General features: G+C 47.4%; 2 protein-coding genes across 6 annotated transcripts in view; one reads left to right on the top strand and one right to left on the bottom strand.

The window, feature by feature from the left end:
* The window catches only part of EZR (ezrin), a 48,985-nt gene extending 45,757 nt beyond the window's left edge, over positions 1–3,228 (top strand). For both annotated transcript variants that reach the window (XM_063096885.1, XM_063096886.1), the window contains 2 exons: positions 1,374–1,625; positions 1,839–3,228. In XM_063096885.1, the coding sequence (XP_062952955.1) occupies positions 1,374–1,625; positions 1,839–2,003 (417 nt within the window). In that variant the 3' untranslated portion in view covers positions 2,004–3,228. The remainder of the gene's footprint in view (positions 1–1,373; positions 1,626–1,838) is intronic.
* A 265-nt stretch (positions 3,229–3,493) lies between these two features.
* The window catches only part of SYTL3 (synaptotagmin like 3), a 70,137-nt gene continuing 52,643 nt past the window's right edge, over positions 3,494–20,987 (bottom strand). For 3 of the 4 annotated variants that reach the window (XM_063097254.1, XM_063097256.1, XM_063097257.1), the window contains 7 exons: positions 17,315–17,493; positions 13,602–13,704; positions 9,415–9,585; positions 7,039–7,150; positions 5,924–6,029; positions 4,833–5,038; positions 3,494–3,847 (listed from right to left, as the gene is read on the bottom strand). In XM_063097254.1, coding sequence (XP_062953324.1) covers positions 3,738–3,847; positions 4,833–5,038; positions 5,924–6,029; positions 7,039–7,150; positions 9,415–9,585; positions 13,602–13,704; positions 17,315–17,493 — 987 coding nt within the window. In that variant the 3' untranslated portion in view covers positions 3,494–3,737. The remainder of the gene's footprint in view (positions 3,848–4,832; positions 5,039–5,923; positions 6,030–7,038; positions 7,151–9,414; positions 9,586–13,601; positions 13,705–17,314; positions 17,494–20,987) is intronic. The other variant, XM_063097255.1, reaches the window with a different exon arrangement.

The following is a 20,987-nucleotide window of genomic DNA, read 5'->3' as shown; positions in this document are numbered from 1 at the left end:
CCCCGCTCCCACACAGCCACTGGCACCAGGCCTGCTGCGGGGCCCTTCTTGGAGTTGGGCTGGCAGGCGGGGTCTGGCCCGGTAGGCAGGTCCTACTGAAACTTCTGGGATGTTTCACAGTCCCCTTGCCACTACCAACTGTACTATGAAGCTGAAATCCCCATAGGAATGTGCTTGACTTTGTACAACAGTGAGTACAGCTGCTGGATTAGCAGAGGAACTAAGAGTAGCCTATTCATTTCCACCCACTTTGCTCCCACCACCCTGAACTGTTCAGCCATGATCAGAAAGCCCCCAATCAGGAACTAGTTTTAAATCCGATTATGTGGGTGCCGCCTGCAATGGAGTTGCAGTGCCTAAAACAGGACCTCCTGACAGGTGGCATATACAGAGGGGCACCATGGAAAGATGCAGGACCCTAGGGGTCTCCAGGCTGGGGTGAGAGCCTAGGCTGTGCCACTCATCAGCGCCAAGACCTCAGGGGCGAGGAGCCTCACTTTCCTTACTGCACAGTGGGGACATTGCCCACCTTGTACCAGGACCCAGCTCAGAGCTTTCATACATTGTTGCAGTGATGGTGAGAACCATGCAGAGCTTGTGTGCATCTGTGGTTCCCATGTGCCTCCAGGAAAACAGTCCCTGAGAAAGTTTGAGTGTGACTCGCATCCCCAGCTCAGAATCCTGCACGCCTGTCCTTTCTCCTGAGGCTTCCGCACCTGGGTTGGTCCCTTTCTGGGGACATGGCCACCTCTGGCCTGCTGTCTCCCCCTGCTCTTTCTGCTGCCAACCCAAGTTACAGGCAGAAGACTGCAGCTCTCAGGGCTTTAGAGAAGGCACTCACTGTGAAATATTAGGCAAGAAAGGCTGGTTACCAAGCAGACACACTGAGCTCATCTGCAGGGCTGGGAAGGAGGTGGGTGGGATCGGGTGTGTGCAGCAGGAAGCTGTTGGAAGGATTCGAGGTGATGGGCACAGAAGTGTCACAAGGATGGCGTGAGACTGTATGCCAAAATGCTGCTCGTGGCTGCAGGGTTTACTTCTTAATTTTATTTTTTCCAAAAACGTTCACAGGGAGCATATAGAGGATAAGAAAGGGTACTTTAAAAATGCTCAGCCTCTGGCATCAGTTTCTCCCTTTATGCCGTGGACATAACTGTAACCCTGCAGAGGCGCTCAAGCCCCAGACCTTCCCGGGGGGTGCTTCTGATGAGCAGTGAACAGCTGGGGTCAGTGCTGCCTCCGCCTGCGGGAGAGGGAGGACACAGCCCCTCTTCTCTTTGCAAGGAGAGTGGGCCCCCTTCTTAAAGAATGCAGTCCAAACGCAAGGGTCTGGGTAGGAAGTTCTCACCCGTCTATTAATTTGCTTTTAAAAGGCCAAAGAAGCCCAGGACGACCTGGTGAAGACCAAGGAGGAGCTCCACCTGGTGATGACAGCGCCCCCACCGCCACCGCCCCCCATGTACGAGCCAGTGAGTTACCATGTCCACGAGGGCCTGCAGGACGAGGGTGCCGAGTCCATGGGCTACAGCGCCGAGCTGTCGAGCGAGGGCATCCTGGGTGACCGCAACGAGGAGAAGCGCATCACCGAGGCCGAGAAGAACGAGCGTGTGCAGCGGCAGCTGCTGGTGAGCTAGGACGGGGCATGAAGGGCGCCACGGCTCTCCGGGGGCCTAACTTGGCTTTCATCCACAGCAGTCGTCCCCACCAGCACCCTCTCCTGCCTTTCCCACTTTTCCTCTGGGGGGAGGGGGGTGTCTGCATTTCCTAGCCACAACGCCATGAGGTCACTGACGTGTGCAGGAGATCGAGGACCTGACTAATGCTGCTTCATGTTGCAGATGCTGAGCAAGGAGCTGTCCCAGGCCAGAGATGAGAATAAGAGGACCCACAATGACATCATCCACAACGAGAACATGAGGCAGGGCCGGGACAAGTACAAGACGCTGCGGCAGATCCGTCAGGGCAACACCAAGCAGCGCATCGATGAGTTCGAGGCCATGTAGAGGCCAGGCCAGGACTGAGGCTCTGCCGAGGCTCACCTGTTTCTGCAGTACGCTAAACCTAGCACCCCCTCAGCATGTCCCAGGTCCTTTAAAAAGAGAGCAGTTGTCCCGGCAGAAATATTCTGGGCTGGGAACCAGTGGAAACTCCCTGGTTTATTTTTCCCACCTGTACCTTAGTGCCAAACAGGTCTGATTTTTATGCTGATTATTGAATCACTTCCTGTTTTGTGCTTACGGCAGGACTGATTGAATTAAGGAGAGATACCTGTAAAGTCTCAGTAACAAGCTTTATGCTGGCCTGTGTGATACAAGATTCAGTACCATTAAAGAAAACCACACCGTGGCTTACATCTGTGCCATACTTTTTCTGTATTTAAAGTGAGCTCAAATTGGTTGATTTGTTCTTGATTTCTATGAAGGATCCATCTCTGTATATTTGTGTTTTGAGGGGTGAAAATTATTTTGAAAATTGAGTCTAAAGCACTCTCACACAGTGATTTCCTTCCTGCAGTCATTCAGTTCAGCTGGCAGAAATCTGCGGTGGTCATTCAGAATGAACAGCGTAGGAAGACACGCTTGGATAAACTTTTTATGTTTTGGGGGGTTTTTTTGTTGTTTTTTTGTTTTTTGATTTTTTGCTTAACAATTAGTAGAATACATTGTTGGACTTACACACCTAATTAAAATCAGCTATAGAGTATAGTATTTATATGTAAGTGATAATATGGGTTTGTAACATTAGTTCTAAAAAGGGAAAGTTTTGTTCTGTATATTTTGTTACCTTTTACAGAATAATAAAAGAATTACCTTTAAAAACCATGTAACCACAGCACTTGATCTGATGTGAGGTGAGGGCAGGAATGAAGTGATTAACTGCTGTAATCTCATCTGTAAAAATGATTTTTTTACTTTTAGTGTTCTTTGTGCGTGTAATTGACTATGCACACTTCAATTTTCTGTCAAAGCTTCTTGTTTGAAAAATACACACACTATTATGACCATTCAGACTCCAGTGATGAAGGGACTCTTCGACCTGCTTATCACCTCTGTGTTCCCACAAGAAGAACTTTATCCTGACCTATTTCCAGTCTCTACTGACTAGCTGTTAAAATGTCAGTTTGCATCAGCCATTGGTTCTGCTCATTCATGTCGGTCCTTTTCAGTTGCGCCATCACGTGCGGATGAGTTCCACCCGCAGATGTGAAATAAAAGCTCTGCCAGGCGAGACGCAGCAGTGGGTGTCTCCTTGCGGGCTGGGGTGGGAGAGCTCAGAAAGGGGCCCTTGGGACCGTTAGAGCTTACCAGCCCGAGACCAGGAGCCTCTCCAGCACTCCAGGGCTTGGCTCACCTGCTCTGGAAATAGTTTTTCCCAGAGGAAGAGAAGGGCTCCTTTTTCCTCTTTGAAATGCATCTAACAAAGCGTAACTTGCACTATCCAATAAGCACTGGGCAACACGGGTAACTATTGAATATTTATTGAAATCTGGCCAGTTTCCACAGCTCTCAGAACAGGTAACCTACCCAAGACTTATTTATGTAACAATAATTGCTCTGTTTAACTTAAATATACACAAAGAAGTTCAGGGATGTTCCAGCCACATGACACACAATGACGGAGATTGCTCCTTTCCCAGGGGTGTTTTCTAGCTGTGATCCCACACCTGCTTCTTGGTCAACCTTCAGCCTCGGCAGGTGTGCAGTGCTTCGACACACCCATTGCAACCTGGAGCCTTCTCAGTGCAGCGTGAGTGTCATTTCTGTCCACAAATTGGGGCTGGAAAGAACTTTCTGCCACTGGAGGTTTGATTGTGAGCATGAGTCTGTGCTGCCAACCGCCTCTCCCTCTGTAATGTGAGTGAGACAGATTAGTGATAGTGGGTGTGGATTCTTCCTCAGCCCTTCTCTCAGCTTTTTAAAAATGAGAACCAGCGAGAAAATTTCACCTCAACTGGAGACCATGTTAAAATGCCAACCCTTGATGAGTGAGAGACACCTCCCCACCACCCCACACACACCCCAAAACTGCTGCTGAGACTCGGCTGTGCTCAGGCATCCTCCAGTGCTGGGGGGTCCTGCAAGCCTGCAGCCTCCTTCTTTTCCTGCAGTCAAAGTGAGGTTTGGTAGGCCGGTGCTTCACCAAGAGGAGTGGCTGTGGGTGGGTGGCAGCCATGCTAGGCTGGGGGCCGGTGTGTTCGTGGAAAAGAGTTCTAGAAGATGGGGTGTGCTTCAGACAACGTCCTTTTGAAAAGTTGTAATTTAACAGTTATTTGCCTTCAGTGGTTCTTGGTGGGAGGTGCATGGAGATGTATGCAGGTGCTCTGCCACCATGTTTGGGGGGCACAGCCAGAGACTAGCAGGCAGGGGTCAGTGTGCAGGAGCCCTCCCCAGCAAAGGGCTGCCCCACACAGTGCTAGCAGCACCCCTGCTGAGGAGCACTGAATAGCTTGCTGTTCTGTCCCACTCTGAATGAAGTACTTTCTGAATTGCCATTTGTTTAGGTTAAGAAGATATTTTCCTTTAAGAAAATAATCCTTTTATGATTGACGCTGAAAACAAAGGCAAATACTGTACCTCGCCCATTTTGAGGCCTGTAATTTTGTTTCCTTAGCAGATCTAAATCTGATTTAAATTGTCGAAATACTTTGCTGTATTATTGCTCAGCTGTGCAGTAAGAACTAGATTTAGGAATTTCCATTTATGGCAGTTAGGCAATTTCAAAGCCAGTTAAATTGCTGCCCTGTGGAAGCATTTTCTTTTCATGGTATCCATGTAAGACAATCACTCTGGATAAGGGTGTTTGGGCCCAACAAGTATCTTAAACAGACTTACTTGAACCAAGTCTGGCTCCCCCCAGCAAGCGGTCATTCATGCCAAAGACAGCCTGGTCCCAGACAGTTAGCTCTAAGCTCGATTGCCTCAGCTGAGATGTGGTTACACCACTGAACACAAAGGAGTGTTTCCACTGGGGACACGCTTGCCTCTTCAGGACTGGGGACTTCAATCTCAGTTTTTGTTGGTCTGGCAGAGTGAGACAGCTGGAAAAGGAACATAGATACAAACCCTGTAACAAATGCTCTCCGCAGAGCCTCTTTGTCTTGTTCTTGGTTGTGCACAAGTGCAGGCTGGAAGCACTAAGTGCTAAATCCACTACCAGATAAACATTCTAAACAATGAACTAGAAGAGGAACCACACTACTTGGTTGCTTCTCTTAGAGCTGAGCTCTGCATTGGGTGCTAAGGGTAAGCTGGGATTCTGAGGCCCTCGTCTTAATTCTTGGTGTGCCTCCAGTCATCCAAAGCATGGCCCATTGGAACTGCCCAGGGACCAAGATGCTAGAAATATGCTCTCTCCTTTTACTCCTGTTCTCAGGAACATAAATTCAGAAAGGTTAAGGAACTTGCCCAAGGTGTACAGATAAGCAACAGGATTAGGACACAGTTCCACCTTGAGCTCGTAGGCCATCGTTTTTCCATTATACGACTGGGGATTTAGCAATTCAGTATCATAATTAATGGTGTTTGCTTTGCTTTTGGAGATACCAACACACCTGGAGTACATAAGAACGAAATGTGGAGAGTCATCCATCTTCCTGTTAGTCCAAGAGGAGATGTTAAGCTAAGGAAATGTTTACTGAGCACAATACTATTTATGCTTGATTTCAACACCAATTTGCTGATAAAGCAAGAGCTGATAAGATTTGAGTTTCAGATTAAAATGTATTCCAAATCTAGCCTCAGCATGTCCAATTCCCATGAGTTCTTGGAAATCGGCGTCTTTAATATGCTATGTGGGGGATTTTCATAGGAAAGTTAAAATAAGACTAAGTGGCTTACGTTTTTTGTTCCCTACAGGTTCTAGGACCATGCCATGTGTGTCCTGGGTTGTCAATAAATAATATTTGATTGCATCCAATACCTACCCCTTAACAAATGAGTTTAAGGTGCCATCTGACCGCACAGGTAAATTCTTGGCTCCCAGCACTACCAAACAGAGTTGGCCATTAGGTGATGGTTCAGCTCCTATCCCTGCAAGGAAAGACAGTGTTTACTGTCAAGCCATTTCTCCCAGTAGGTTAGCATGCAGCACCACCACCACCGCCGCCCCACAAACTGATAGCTGAGAGTGTTGCAGCCTTCAGATCCCAAGAGCACAGACAGGAAGAGGCGCGTCCAACAGAAGAAGGCTCCTCTGGCCCTGCCCACATGCCGTCCAGCTGAATGTCCCACATGACAACAGGACGGACAGATTGCTAAAATCCTGGGAAGGCAGAAGCTGCAAAAAGTAAACAGGAACCCAAGGGGAGAAAAGATGCAGGAGATTTAGTCTAGTTGTAGCCAGTGGTTCTTGGGAAAGTGGGAGCTGCCAGACCCCATCCTAGGGGAGTTGGAATGACCTCAGGGTGCTTGCTGCGGGTCTGCTGGTGGCCCTGTGAGCTTGGAAAGCAGAATTTCCTCTTTCAGCCAAATAGGAAGTCACTAACCACACAGTCAGTGGCCATGCGCTTTCCCCTGTCTTCCTTCCCCACCCTCCCAGGGTCCATACACCCCATGTTGTTTAAGGTAAATCTCCATACGGTCCTCGAGGACCTGTCTTGATCCACTTCCCTGGCTGGGCAGCAGCTGCTCACGTGACCCAGGAGCAGGGATCTATCCAGCGCCCTGCGATGGGCTCTTGCTTCCTATAGAGCCAAAGTCCCGATCCATAATGCACGATGACATGGAACAACTCCTCTTCACGAGGGACTATGGTTTCAGCGGAGACACTGTCCAATCCACCCCTGAGAGGAAGGCCGGAGGGCCAGTGTCCTTACAGAAGTGCGAAGTGGGTATCGAAGGCCCTGACTGCTCCTGGTCACTCTTTCTCTCTCAGGCTATGGGTTCCAGAGAACCCTTCCCAGGCGGGAGCGCATTGGGAGTCAGTGGGCAGGAGGAAGGGAATGCTAGAAAACGTTTGGCCCTGCCTCTCAGCCCGCCTGCTGCTCCAGGCTTTGGGGACAGTGACACAGACATGTACAGGGGGCTGAAGGCCACCTACCTTCTTGAGCCTCCTGGAGCTTTCTGGGCCCTGCAGGGAGGACCAGTTTGGCCCGGACTGCAAGTTCTCCATTATTCTGAGCAACGCTGTTGCTGTCTTCATATTTCTCTGCCTGGAGGCAAGAGGCAGAGCTCAGAGGCAGGACTCCCCAGCCTCCCAGAGCCTCCCAGCTTCTCTGGTTGTCTTGGCTCTGTCCATAAATGCTCCCCCATCCCCACCACCACCCCTGCAAAACCCTTCAGGCCTGGGAGAGCCCTGGGAGGGAGTGGGCCTGTCCGTGGTAGGCCTGGTCTTCCTCCACCTGCAAAGACTCTTCACTCCTACCCTCACCACCACCATCATGGGGACAGAGAGCTTGGCCACCCTAGCAAGCCAGAAGCAGATGGGCCTGAGGAAACAGAGGGCCATAGAGGGCACTGGCCATTCCCACAGGATAGTCCTAAGAAACCTGAACACAACCCGAGTTTGGAAAAAAATAAGTCAGGCCCCCCCATCAACTCCATGCAGGCCAGTAAAGATTCGAGCTACCCCTCCGTGCCAAGGACTGCCGCAGGCACTGGAGACTGAAGGGAGTCACAGAACTCTGTGCCCAAAGCCACAGGGGGTGGCTCTCCAGGCTGTGGTAAGTCTGGCCCCCCTTTGCCCCAATGCCCATGGAGGACACTTCCGTGCCACTGAGGTGACTTCTCTGGTCATGAATGATTTTGCCAGAAAGTGAGTGAAGGAGGGACCCAGAGAGGAGATGATGCTGAATCTAATCAGTCTTTGCACCCAGTGGGGAAGAAGTGTACTGGGAAGTGTCTAGATCCATTCAGTCCACCGTGCAGCAGCTGATCCCAGCAGCAGAGAAGCGCCCTCCCCATTAACCGTGGAGGGCCCAGCGCCCCTGGGAGCCTGCACGGGCCAGCTCCTTCTACACTGCAGCCTCCCTTCTTGGCCCTTGGGTGCCAAATGGGGTAAGGCTGCCTTGTTGGTTTTGGCTTCCAGAAACCGAGCACCAACCCTTGTCAGAGGATTCCTGATCCAGCACCAGGGTGGGGTGGGGGGGTGGTCGTGGCCTATCTTATGCCAAGCCCTGTGGTAGGTGCTGGCGACAGCGATGTTCCAGGCTCTGTCTTCAAGCCAGGAGAGGCAAAGCACGTAGGGGATCCATCCTCTGACGGAGTGAGCCCACGCCAGGGAGTCAGAGGGGGCATCCTGGAGGGGGTGATGCTTGTCTGAGTGACAACGGAGCTGGGAGACTGAGGCGGGAGTGTGAAGAAGGCACAGAATCCAGGGAGCTCGGCTGTCCTTCAGCGTGGCAGGGGCAGAAGCAAGAGGCACCACGGCTGCAGAAGAGGACCGGGAGATGGGCAGGGCTCCCTGATCTCCCGGGGCTAAGGGGGAGCTCACTTCCAGCAGGGAAAGTCAGGGAAGGCTTGATGCAGGCGATGGGACTTAGGTGAAGTCTTGGCAGACCCTGGATAGGGAAGCGTTCCACATGGCTACCGGCACGTGGAGGCTGAGAAGGGTCTAAGGCAATGGTGGGGCCGCACTGCCCTCCTCAGCAGAGAGGACAGTGGCAGGCAGGTGGGACGGGCAGCGCCCAGGCTGGGGACCCTCGGCTTCACCCTATGGAGACATTTCCCAGCACGGGCATCGTGGATCCTGGCTGCCCTGGCTTCCGAGAGGAAAAGAGAGGCCAGAGGGCACTCGTGCCCTGCATCCAGGCCGGTGCAGAAGATTCAGCCCGCTGTGCTGCGTGGCCTCGGCTCATGGGCGGGGACATCCTGCTGCTGTTTCTTAAAGACAAGATGAGCCCACGTTGTCTCCTGCCTCACGGCCTCACACGCACCCTCTCCCAGGCTTGGGTCTTGGTACAGAAATGTGCAAAGCAGCGACTCTGAGAAGCGCTGCCTTCTGCCCCGCCGCCCTCTTCCCTGCACGGCCTGGGGGACGCAGACCCTGGATCACGGGCGGCAGCCTCGCCTCTCCCAGCTCATCCTGCCCGGCTCTGTCCTGCTGCTGCCTCACAGCAGGGCCGGCCAGGGGAAGCGAGGCCTCCTCGGCTGACACCGAGTGACGCTGGGCTGCAGGAGCCCGCTGCCCTGACCCAGCCTGGCTTGTGTGCCGCGCGGAGGGTAGGGCTATTCCGGTACGTGCACGACCCTGAGCAGGTTAGAACCACCTCAGCCTAACTCCACCCAGGAAGGGCCGACGCTGAGCTCTTTCTTGCCTACGAAGTGTCTACTTAAAGTCACAGCCAGTGGGCCTGGCGAACCCGCACTAGGTCCCGGGTCCAAGCCTTCCCAGGTAGGTTATCTCTTCTGGGATCTGAAAAATGACTTAGTTCTCATGGTGGGGGTGGGGAACACTCAGTTCCAAACCAGACATCACCTTGGCCCAGAGCGGATACCAGCAGAAAGACCGTGTTGTGCTGTCTTCAAAGTCCCACGTGGCCAGAGGAATGATCACTTCTCCAAGAAACACCCTACGGGCGAGCATGCCCAGGTGCCACACAGAGACCTGCAGCCGCCGGGTCACCAGCTGGGCAAGGTCCACCTGGTACTGCAGAGACAGAGCAGAGATGGTCAGCCAGCTCCTGGGCCCCCACTTCCCAGGCCCCCACCTCCCCAGACCTATGCATACCTCCCTCCCACAGGCTGATCCCCAGACTCCACTGCAGCCAGGGTCCTGGTATAGTCAGGGTGGGCCAAGCTGCTCGCAGTATGGTGCAAGGGGAGGTGTCTCTCTCTTCTGAAGAATTCCCCCCACTCCCCCACCCCAAGTGCTCAGTGCTCTGCCTGGGGACAGGCTGAGAAAGCCCTGGCAGCCACTGAGTCCCCTCCCCCGTTTCTAAGATCAAGACAGGGATGAGATCCTTGACCAGCCCGAGGCTCCTGGAAACCAAGCCAAGGTATGTGCCAGTGCGGCATCTAAACTTGCATCTGGCTATTGCTGTACCCAGCTGGGGTTGTCCCAAAATACTGGAAACAGGAATTTTATTTGTTCAAAATGCAAAGCCTGAGCTTTACCCTGGTGTGCTTGCCCTAGATGGACAACACATGTGGCCAGGCCTGTGTCGGACTCCAGCACCCAACATGATGCTTCTGTCACTGTCCCTGCTAGGTGCTCTCAGCACACCCAAGAGTGACAGAGAAGCCCCTTCCCCAATCCAAGTCTAAGTTCCTGCCCCTACCGAGACTGGAGGCCAAAGACCCCTAGTGAGTGACACACAGCCCTCCTGAAGGTGCCACCAACTCCACCTCAGCCTCCGAGAGCCTCCTCATAAGCCTATTAGCTGGATTTTCTCAATAGTGAACAAAAGTTACAAGTCATTGAACCCTTTTTTGTAGCAGGCTTTTTAGGTACATTGCTCTTCTGCTTTCACAAGCATCCTGTGAGATCTGTAGTACTCATCACATTTTGCAGATGGAAAAACAGAAGCCTACAGATTCAGTGACCATCCCCTTTCTGGAAGCCGCCAGCGCAGGCCAGGGTGCAGATCGACTGTGCCCAGCCTGGGCTCTGTGCCAGCCTTCTGCCCTGAGCTGCCCCCTCTAGTGCTTGTTTGGAGCTTGAACGTTGACTCCTCGTGACACTCTGGCCAGCTGTCATGCAGTGAGGCTGGACACTTGCACCCACTTAAAGCAGACGTGCAGTTTGTCTGTTTGGGGTTCCTCTCCTCTGCCCACCTGCAGCCGCCTTCCCTGCTGAGGGACGAGATGGGAATGAAGCCGGAACCGAGAGCTGTCGCCTCCCTCCCTGTCTGCCCCAGCAGAACAGGGAAAGGCAGGGAGTAGTACGGCAGGGCACACTGTCCCTGCTGCTCTGTCGTGGCCCTCCCTGGCTCTGTCTGCGCATCTGACATCCTGGGCCTGCCTGGCCAGGCTGGCCTTCCCCGGCTTCCTCCTTTTCTTCCCCACTGGGGTTGCTTGTGGCCATTAAAATTAGAATTTCTTGAGTCTCATTCCCTTTTCTACTGCTGTTGGCTGATTTTTAGTCCATTTTCCCTGCAGACCATGGCCCATTTCCCACTCTGCCCACATTCCTCACTCTATAGACTCTGCCTACAAACCCCGAGTTAATACGGTTATTCCCATCACAGCCGCAGGCCCCATCAGTGAAGTCCAGACTGACAGTTTGCTGTCCTGTCTGCTGCCCTCTGGGAGATGAAGCTGCCCCAGGGGAAGCTGGGAGCCAGCAGGCTGGGCGGGCAGGGCGGGCAGGACAGGGCAGGTGGCAGGCAGTGGGCCACCCCCTGCGTCCACCCTGCCCCGGGCAGCTCCCTAATCTCCATGTGCTCTGTGCACGGGGCAGCCCCTGACTCCCTCGGAAACCCAGGCCTGCTTCTCCCTGGCTCCTTGCGACAGGTCGCCCCTTTCTGACAAACAGGACTATTCCTTCCGGTGATTGAATCTGCTTTTTTGAACAAGACCTATTTCCCATTGCCCTGTTGGGTCTATGAGGCCCACCCCAGCAGACCCTGACACTGCTCCAGACTCCACTGGGTACAAAGGCAGGCAGTGACCAGTGTCCCCCACACCTGGTGTCTCATTTCATCCTCCCCCGGCCCCCATTACAGTGGTCTCAAAGGGGGAACAAGTCTCCCTGGAGTCCAGAAAGGTTTTCCAAGGAGCACGCTGCTCAGATACCTTGGAGGATCTGTTTGTAGATCATCAACTTCCACATGCATTTTTCTCAGAACCGGCTGGAGACCGTTCTCACAGCCCTCACCCACCCAAATTTTACTCCGATGACCTGCTCCAGGTTGCACCAACCTCCTGGGTGCCAAACCAAGGGGTGATTTGAAATACTGGTTTTCTGTGAGACTTTTAAATGGTTGATCAGCTTCCCCATCTTCCCATTTCTTCCATCTTTTTTTTTTTTGTCTTTTTTTGTCTTTTTTTTCGTGACCAGTAAGGGGATCGCAACCCTTGGCTTGGTGTCGCCCACACCGCGCTCAGCCAGTGAGCGCACCGGCCATCCCTATATAGGATCCGAACCCGCAGCCGGAGCGCAGCCCAGCGCCGCACCCTCCCAAGTGCGCCACGGGGTCGGCCCCCCATTTCTTCCATCTTATGGGTATTTCTATGAAGGATCAGGCTGACCTGTGTTGTGATGTTCTGAATTTAGAATACATTAGAAACATTGGATTCTTTGAAATGTATCTGGAAAGTTTCTCCAGGACTACAAAATATTCACGATATACTTGTTAAAACCCATGAATAAAAATTTTAAGTGATTTCTTTGAGATTCTATATGCATTTTAAATAAGGTAGGTAAAACGTTTAAAAATCAAACTGTACAATTAAATATTTATCTAAAATATAGTCAATTCTCATCTTTATCTCATTTCATAAACCTCTGTTTAGCACAAAACACCTTAATTAAGCTTATGATGCATAATTTTAGATATCAACTTAAAATGCATGAAGGGGTACATAGGTTTTCAAATTCTTGTGGCAGGTGCGTGAGCAAAACCACCTGAAGACCAGTCTCCAGGGACGCTCTGCAGTGCGGTCCCAGCCTCGGCAGCACCAGGATCCTGCATCTCAGGCCCTGCCCACAGCTGCTGAATCAGAATCTGCATTTTTCCAGAAGTCCCCAGGGGATTTCTACGGACATAAATTTTGAGAAGGACCGCCAGGCCACTGAGGCTTTGAGCTGTACTGCTGAGTACTCCTAGTCTCAGTTTCCCTGTTGTCAAATGAGGATTCTAATACCTTCCTCCCGGGGAATATAAAGCACTTGGTCACAGCGGGGACACAGAAAACAATAGCTATTATTTAATGAAGCCGGGGCTCTGTGCCAGCTGCCCAGATGGCCCCTGGCTTGCAGTTCACAAACACCCCTCCTGCCAGGGACGGCAGACAAAGCCGTCTGCTCTCATGGCGTGAGACGATGGGGTGCCTGGGCCGCCCAGCCCAGGGGCAGTCTCACAGGTCCGGGCTGCCCTCCTGGCCTGGGGCCCCCACAGCCAACTCTGCATGCGCCAGACCTCAGATCCAGCCAGCTCTTCGCCCAAAATCAGCAGGAGGCTGCATCTCTGCCCTAAACCATCAATCACATTTCTTAGCATCAAAGAAAGTGAAAACCCAAACAATTCCTTTATGAATATTTTTTCATAAAATGCCTTTTTTTTTCCCTATAAAAGAAGAAACCTGGGTTTGTCAGATATTACAATAAAGGAGCACTTTCACAAAGATAGTAACTCAGTTGTTTAATTTTCAGGGAATCCTGCTTGAGAACGTCTCTCTGGTACTCATAAAGACTCAACAAGACAAACCAACTTTAAAAATTACCCTGTGCCCTGTTAGACCAAGACAAAGAGGCAACGAGGTTCTTTTTCACTGTTTTCTCAGAAATCATTAATCAAAAGCCATTCTCAAGTCCTGCAGACTCTGCACTTTTCCTGTACAAAGGCTGAAATTTATTTTCTATCCACTTGCCACTGATTGACAGAGTCCCGCAGACAAGTATCGGCGTCCACACTTACATTTAACTGACCCAAGAGTTTGAAGGAACCCTCAGTGGACTCTGCCCTGGGTGCCCAGCCTGGGGTGGGGGGACTCCGCAAGTACCTTCAAGGTCTCCTGGAAGGTCGGGTCCACGGTGTTCTTTTGGACTCCAGTCTTGCGTTTTCCACGGGAGGATCTGTCGGGCAGCAAGTAGGTCTTTACATACCTGGGGGCCAAAGGCAGACAGGACAGGGTGGGAGCTCAGCGGGGAAGGCGGGGCGCTGGGGGTCAGCACGGAGAGTTCAGGAGAAGAATCCACATGTCAGCCATTTCTTCACCCTGCTCCCCAGTGGCTTTTGAGTTGATAGAAAGGGCTTAGCGACCATGACTGACATGCTCACTAGCAAGGTTAGTGGTGTGTGTGCAGCTTCTGATTCACAGTCTTTGGCCCAATGTTGGCTACATAATCCTCTGGACTATTCCTGGGGGTGCGAGGCTCCCCCTGCCTTCCTCACACCCTATTCCTGGAATTTATATGCCCTCGTCACCTGCCACTTGGGGAAGACCGTGGAACCGGAGATTCTCTCATCTACCCGGGTGTCAAGGCCACGGGCTGCTTCCTCTCCCCCACCTCCACCTCTCACTACCCCCAACCTGCCAAAAAAAATAATAAAGTGCTTCCTCCTGTGGGGGCCTCAAAGACGCCCCTTCCAGACTGCTGAGAAGGGGCTTCACGCGCCCAGCCTGGCAGAGGTGATGGCTTCACCCGGCTCACACAGCCCCTGGAGTCGAGGCTTCGAGGGAGACGTGTCCTGTCCTGTTCTAGGCTGATCCTCCATGCTGGCCCCCAGCTGGCCCTTCACGGCTCCTCTGGCAGCCTTGCTGATGCAGGAACCCCCTCCACCAGCCGGGACTTACCTCCACAGGCAGAAACAGGCTCAACTTTGCTAAGCAAAAAATAACAAGTAGCCCCAGTCTCAGGCCTCTTCTTTGCTTTTAGTTAAGCTTCTCGGAAAAATACTCAGCACTCACCAGCTTCAGTTCCTCGCTGTTTATTTACTCTTAAGTTCTTGATTATTTACAATCTCACCCACATAAGACAGAATGTATAATGTATACCTATACAGTTGAAAGCATGATAATAAAATGCACACCCATGCACCTGCCCCCCAGCTTAGGAAACAGAACATTACAGTGACTTCTCTATCATAATCCTGCCCATAACCAGGTACTAACTATACTGAATTTTGTATTTATCATTCCTTTGCTTTTCTTTATGATGTCATCACTCTGACATGTCTCTTTAAACAATATATTGCTTAGTTTTTCCTGTTTTTGAAGTGTTATATGAATGGAGTCATTCTGTATGCATTCTTCTGTAACTTTTTTTTCATTCTGTACAGTGTTTGAGATTCATCTATGTTGCTGTATGTAGTTATAGCTCATTCATTTATATTCCTATACATTATTCCATTGTATGAACACACCGCGACTCATTGATCCTCTTGATGAACTTTCATCTTATGTACTGGTTTTTGCTCTTATAAACAATGCTGGCACGACCATTCCATTACGCTCATGGCACACATACGCAAGAGCTTCTCCAGGCATATCACCAGGAGGTATTGGTATGTGCATTTTCAACTTTACTAGATAATTCCAAATTACTAATTCAATCTCTTTAACAAATACAGGGTTATTCATTCAGGCTTTGTTTCATCTCATGTCAGCTTTAGGAATTTGTGTCTTTTAAGAGATGTATCCATTTCATCCAAGTTGTTACATTTATTGGTATAAAGTTTTACGTAATGTCCTCTTACTATGCTTTAATGTCTGTAAATTCTGTTATAATGTCTCTTCTTCCGATGTTGGCATGTGTATATTCTCTCTTTTTTTATCCCGATAAATTTAGGTAGGGGTTTATCGATTTTACTAATCTTTTCAAAGAACCAACATTTGGGTTCATTGTTTTTTCTCTATTGTTTTCTATTTCATTGATTTCTATTCTTTACTATTTCCATTCTTACATTAGAATAAATTTACTCTTCTTTTCCTAGCATTTTAAGGTGGAGGTTTAAAAATAAAAAACCTTTCTTCTTTTTATTTTTTATTAATTAATTAATTAATTTATGTAAATAAATTTTGGCAGCTGGCCATTAATGGGAATCCAAACCCTTGACCTTGGTGTTACCACACTGCGCTCTAAGCCACTGAAACTAAGTGGCCAGCCTCTACCTTTCTTCTTTTTAAGTACTGCTTTAACTGCATCCCTCAAATTTTGAAATGTAAAAGTCAGCAGATATTTTAGGAACAGACACTATTCCAGTTTCCCTGGGGCATATAGTACAGGTGGAGGAATAATAGAACCTAAGGCTAGAAAGACAGGAGGGATCCTGTGATGGATAACCCGTAAGTGCTATAGAAATGTGCACTTAATTCGTCCGGCCCTGAGGAGCTACTGAAAGTTTCAGAGCAGAGGAGAGTCTGATTAGGTCAACGATCCGTTTATTTTCCTACCATTGCTCCCTAGCTGGTAATTAAACAGTATGCTAAAATTTTTCCACATAGGAAAAAAGGAAGGCAAAAATGAAGTAAGTCCCTGCCTTAAACCACACAATCAATTCCAGTTTTCATGTAAAAGGACCTAAGTGTTAAAAAAATAAATAAAACAATTCTATTAAAAGAAAATAGAGAAAAATATATTTATAACCTTTGGGTGGCATGAGAATTCTTCTACAGACAGAAAAAAAACAGATTTTAAAGGAAAAGACTGATAAATTTCATATTAAATTCTCTGCAAGAGAAGTTGGAAAACAAGGAACAGCTGGGAGGAGATATGCGCAGCACTTATATCCAATGAAGAATTTTTTAAACCTATTCAAAATAATTTTTTAAAAAAAACTCCTGTAAATAAACAAGAAAATGACAAACAACTCAATAGAAAAATGGGCAAAAGATATGAGCAGAAAGTTCACAAAAGGGGAAACCTAAGTGCCTAATGCATACACAAGAAGTTGCTCATCTTTGTTAGTAATCAGGGAAATGCACATTAAAATAACGTGATGTACCATTACATATCTATCATTTGGAAAAAAGATTCTCAATCTGTTTATGGATTGTTGAGGCAATATTTTAATTTTTTCTGTATGAAGAGGCAAATTTTCCAGCACCATCTATTGAAATTCACCTTTTCCCCCATTGATTTGTCATAGCCCCTTGCTAAAGACTGAATGTTTCTGTCCCCCTAAAATTCCTATGTTAAAATCTAACCCCCAATGTGATGGTATTAGGAGGATAGGCCTTTGGGAAGTGATTAGATCATAAGGGAAGAGGCTTCATGAATGGGATTAGTGTCCTTATAAAAGAGGCTCCAGAGAGCTGCCTTGCTCCTGCCACCAAGTGAGGACAAAGGACGTCCATCCATAAACCAGAAAGTGAGCCCTCACCAGACACCAAATCTGCCAGCACCTTGATCTTGGACTTTCTAGCCTCCAGAACTGTGAGAAATAAGTGCCCATTGTTTATAAGCTACCCAGTCTCTGATATTCTGTTATAGCACCCGAAGTAGACTAAGACATTCCCTGGTCATCTAAGTTCCTTTATATGTTAAGGTCTGTATCTGGACTTTCGATTCTGCCCTACTTGTCCATCCTTGCATTTATAACACATTGATGGGATTACTACATCTTTATAATAATTCCTGAAGTCTTTCTATTTTTGTTCTTTTTTACAGTTGCCTTGATTATTCTTAGACTTTCACTTTTCCATATAAATTTTAGAATCAGTACATCTAATTATCTTATGTCAAACTTAAAAAAACAAAACAAAACACTTACGGATTGCACTTTTTCTTCTTTTCCTCCCCATAGGCAAGATTCTTACAGGCCTTGATGCATATTTCTAAAGAATGGGTTCTGAAGCAGTAACGAATGGCAAATTCTATTTCTCCAGTGACATTAGCATTGTCAAAATTGCCCATCTCTGTACAAGTGCTGTTAATGCTAATTAAACTTCCCTGAAATCAAGAATGACAGATATAATAAATTATTTCACTTTTTTTTTCTGCAGTTGTGATTTAAAGGTACCAAATTAATCAAAATTCACACAGAGCATGCATCCTGGCTCACATTAGGTTAATAATGCACCAGCTTGTACTTTGTCAAAGCAAGTTGCCACATATTCTATCTAAGGATACAGGTAATCCCCAGAAGGTCCTGTTTTGCTCAGATATGGTCTTTGCCTAGCAATAAAGGTTACACAATCTCATTCCTTAACACAAATCGCTTGGGATGAAGTGGACTCTCTCCTGTGCAATTCCACAAAGATAACTCTCAGTAGGGCAGATAAATCCATGGCAGGACAGCCACGTGGAAATCAGCACAGTGTGGGACTAAAAGGCTGTGACTGGGAATCAGATGGACCCAGACTCAGATGCTGGTTCTGCTGCTAGTTAGCTGTGTCCAAGTCCGTCCAGAAAAACAATGCTGGTGTCACAGGGTTATCATGAGGAATAAATGGAGTAAGATATGTAAAGTATGCAGTCAAAGCAATAATAAATTGTGTTTACATTTTTATGGGTACCGAAAATAAAAAACAGAACTACTGTCATAAATTAGGGCACTCTAAACTTAGATGATATAGATAAGTAGCTCAGAATGCCTGTGCCTAAAAGACAAAATAAACCATCATATCACTATTAAATTTGCTTAAATATTTGCCACCATTTTCATGCAACCAATCTCAGCACTGACTTTATAGGAATAGAGAAGTCTAACCGATTTTCACTTCTAATTCCCAACTAGTTCCCCACACTATAAAACATCTTGAAATAAACTAAGAAGAAAACCTGGGGGCAGAGAGTCAGAGAAAGACAAAAACAAAACAAAACCAACGGCTCACCAGTGGGACTGGAACCTGAACAAACTAATGCCAGGAACACAAGCAGCTTCACCACACCCAGTCACTGGCTCTAAAAATATGTCATCTGCCAACACCACACAGCTGTTAGAATGGAAAATAATTTTAACATGTTACACACTCAAAAAGGCATGGAATGGTAAGACTGCATGAACAAGTAAGGTATAAAAAGTGAAGACAGAAGAGGATGTGTAGGGGAGCCTGGGCAGAGGGGCTTGGGAGTAGAACCAGGTCCATGAACGGAGGCGCTGAGAAATTCTGATTGTATTAGAACAACTTTTCTGCCAAGATCAATTAGAAAGCTGAATTAAACAACCAAACTCTTTGAAGACACTGTGGAGCTACCAAGACAGCCAGGACATGAGGGTCTAAGAAGCTAAAGAGAAGAGAGCACATTGAGGCCAAGCCTGACGTTCTGAGCTGCTTTTCCCTTCCAGGCATTTGTCCATGTGCAAGCAGCACAGGGCTGCAAAACCGCAAAGTCCATCTAAATGAAACAGCTAAGACATTCAGAAGCTGAGCAAAGTTCTCAGCAGTCTAAAATTAGCAACCAAGTCTATGAACACATGCAGAGCCTGGGAGCTAAGTTCCCAGAGAAAAGGGAAGCGAGAGCCTCACTGAAGCGAGGGCAACGCTAGATGCTGTTTTTCCCTTCAAGGTCTTGCTGAATTGGAAGCTGGGGCTGAGAGGCCGACAGGCTTAAGAAGGCTTTCAGAAGTTTTATCATACTAGAGAGAAAAAACTGGACTCCAGGACTACGACAGAGGAGGGGCTTGGCAAAAATCTCGTCTTTCAGTTGGGACACCTCAAAGGCTTCAAAGCCTTCCTTACCAGGAATAGGAGTCAACTGTAAATGGACTGGTCCCCACAAACTGAAACCCAGCTTTGAACGAGCTCAGTTCCAGACTAGATAAAGACCATTTGCCTCCACTCTTGTTGTCTGCTGAAAGCAAAAGTAAATTCTCTCTGAAGGAAGATAACATCTTTTTGAGGCTCAAATGATCCCCAGTTTCTCATACACAATGTCCAGCATAAAAAATTGTCATGCATACCAGGACTAAAAGGCAACCAACGGTCCCAGTTTCCTTAGGACTGAGGAATTTCATGGGATATCGGACTTGAAATACTAAAAACAGGAGAGTCCTGGGTAAACCAGGATTGTTGATTATTCTAAGTCTAGGATCCAGGAATAAGTGACCAAAAGTAAAGGAAAAACAGCACCATAAGAACAGACCCACAGGTGATCCAGATATTGCCATTATAAGATACGAGCTTTAAAATAACTGTGTTTAACGTGGCCAAGAAAATATGGCAAGATGAAGAATTTCTCCAGAGAACTAAAACCTATAAAAAAGAATCAAATAAAAATTAAGGGCTAAAAAGTAAGGTAACTGAAATTAAGAACTCTATAAATTAATTTACCATAAGGTCAGACACAGCTAAAGGAGGACTGGTAAACCGAAAGATGGGTCAATAGAAAATATCTAGAGGGGAGCACAGGAAAAAAATAAATGGAAAATAAAGAGCATAACAGATATATAGGACATAATAAAAAATATATAATATATGTTTGGAGGCTCAAAAAGAGAAAAAATGAGGCAGAAGGTATATTTAAAGAATAATGGCTAAGAATTTTTCAAGACTGACAAGAAACAATAAACCACAGATTCAAGAGGAAAAATATTTTTAAAAATAAATAAAACCACACATAGGCATATCATAATAAAACTGCTGAGAATCAGAAACAAAGAGAAAATCTTAAAGGTGGAGAAAAAAAGATATATTACCTTTGGCAGAGGAAGCAGTAAGACATAAAAGCAGCTTACTTCCCAATAGAAATGATAGAAGCCAGAAAACAATTCATCTGAAAAGAGTCATGGAAAGACAGTAACAAAGAGCAGGAGGAAAAAACAGACCACAAATAGATAGTAGACAGAAAACAAGTAGATAATATAGTATATTTAAATATTTATAAACATGTTTATATACATATACACACATATATGTGAAATATTTTAAATAGAACAGACTATATACAACAGAAAAAAAGGCAAAGATTGATGACTTACAAATATCTGCCTATATGCTATTTAGATGAGACACAGCTTAATCATAGACAGGTAGAAAGTAGAGGGACAGAAAAACAATATATCATCAAACACTACCCAAAAGAGAGCAATGCAGCTACAATAATATCAGGCAAAGTAGATTTGAGTCAAGAAGCATTATTTAAAGACAAAGAGAAATATTTCATGATGATAAAAGGGTCAATCCACTTGAAAGAGGTAACAACGCTAAATTAATAACATTGTCTCAACACAAATTAAGTAGAAATTGACAGAAACAAAAGGAGCGATGGATAAATCCACAGGGATTTGAACATAACCATTCTTAGTAATAAAACAAATTTATAAAAATTGTTGGTAAAGGTATAAATGATTTTAAACAATACAATTAACAACCCTGACTTAATAACCTGTATAAGATATTCCTCACAACAAAGGCAGGTTATAGATTGTCTTACACAGATTGGTCATAAGCCAGGACATAAAGCAAGTCTCACAGGCTGTTGTAGGACTGAACACAATGATG

Source organism: Cynocephalus volans, chromosome 5, assembly GCF_027409185.1.
Source record: "Cynocephalus volans isolate mCynVol1 chromosome 5, mCynVol1.pri, whole genome shotgun sequence".
NCBI classification, from domain to species: domain Eukaryota; kingdom Metazoa; phylum Chordata; class Mammalia; order Dermoptera; family Cynocephalidae; genus Cynocephalus; species Cynocephalus volans.
The sequence above is the reverse complement of the archived record's forward strand: the minus strand, read 5'-3'. Positions and strand labels throughout refer to the sequence as shown.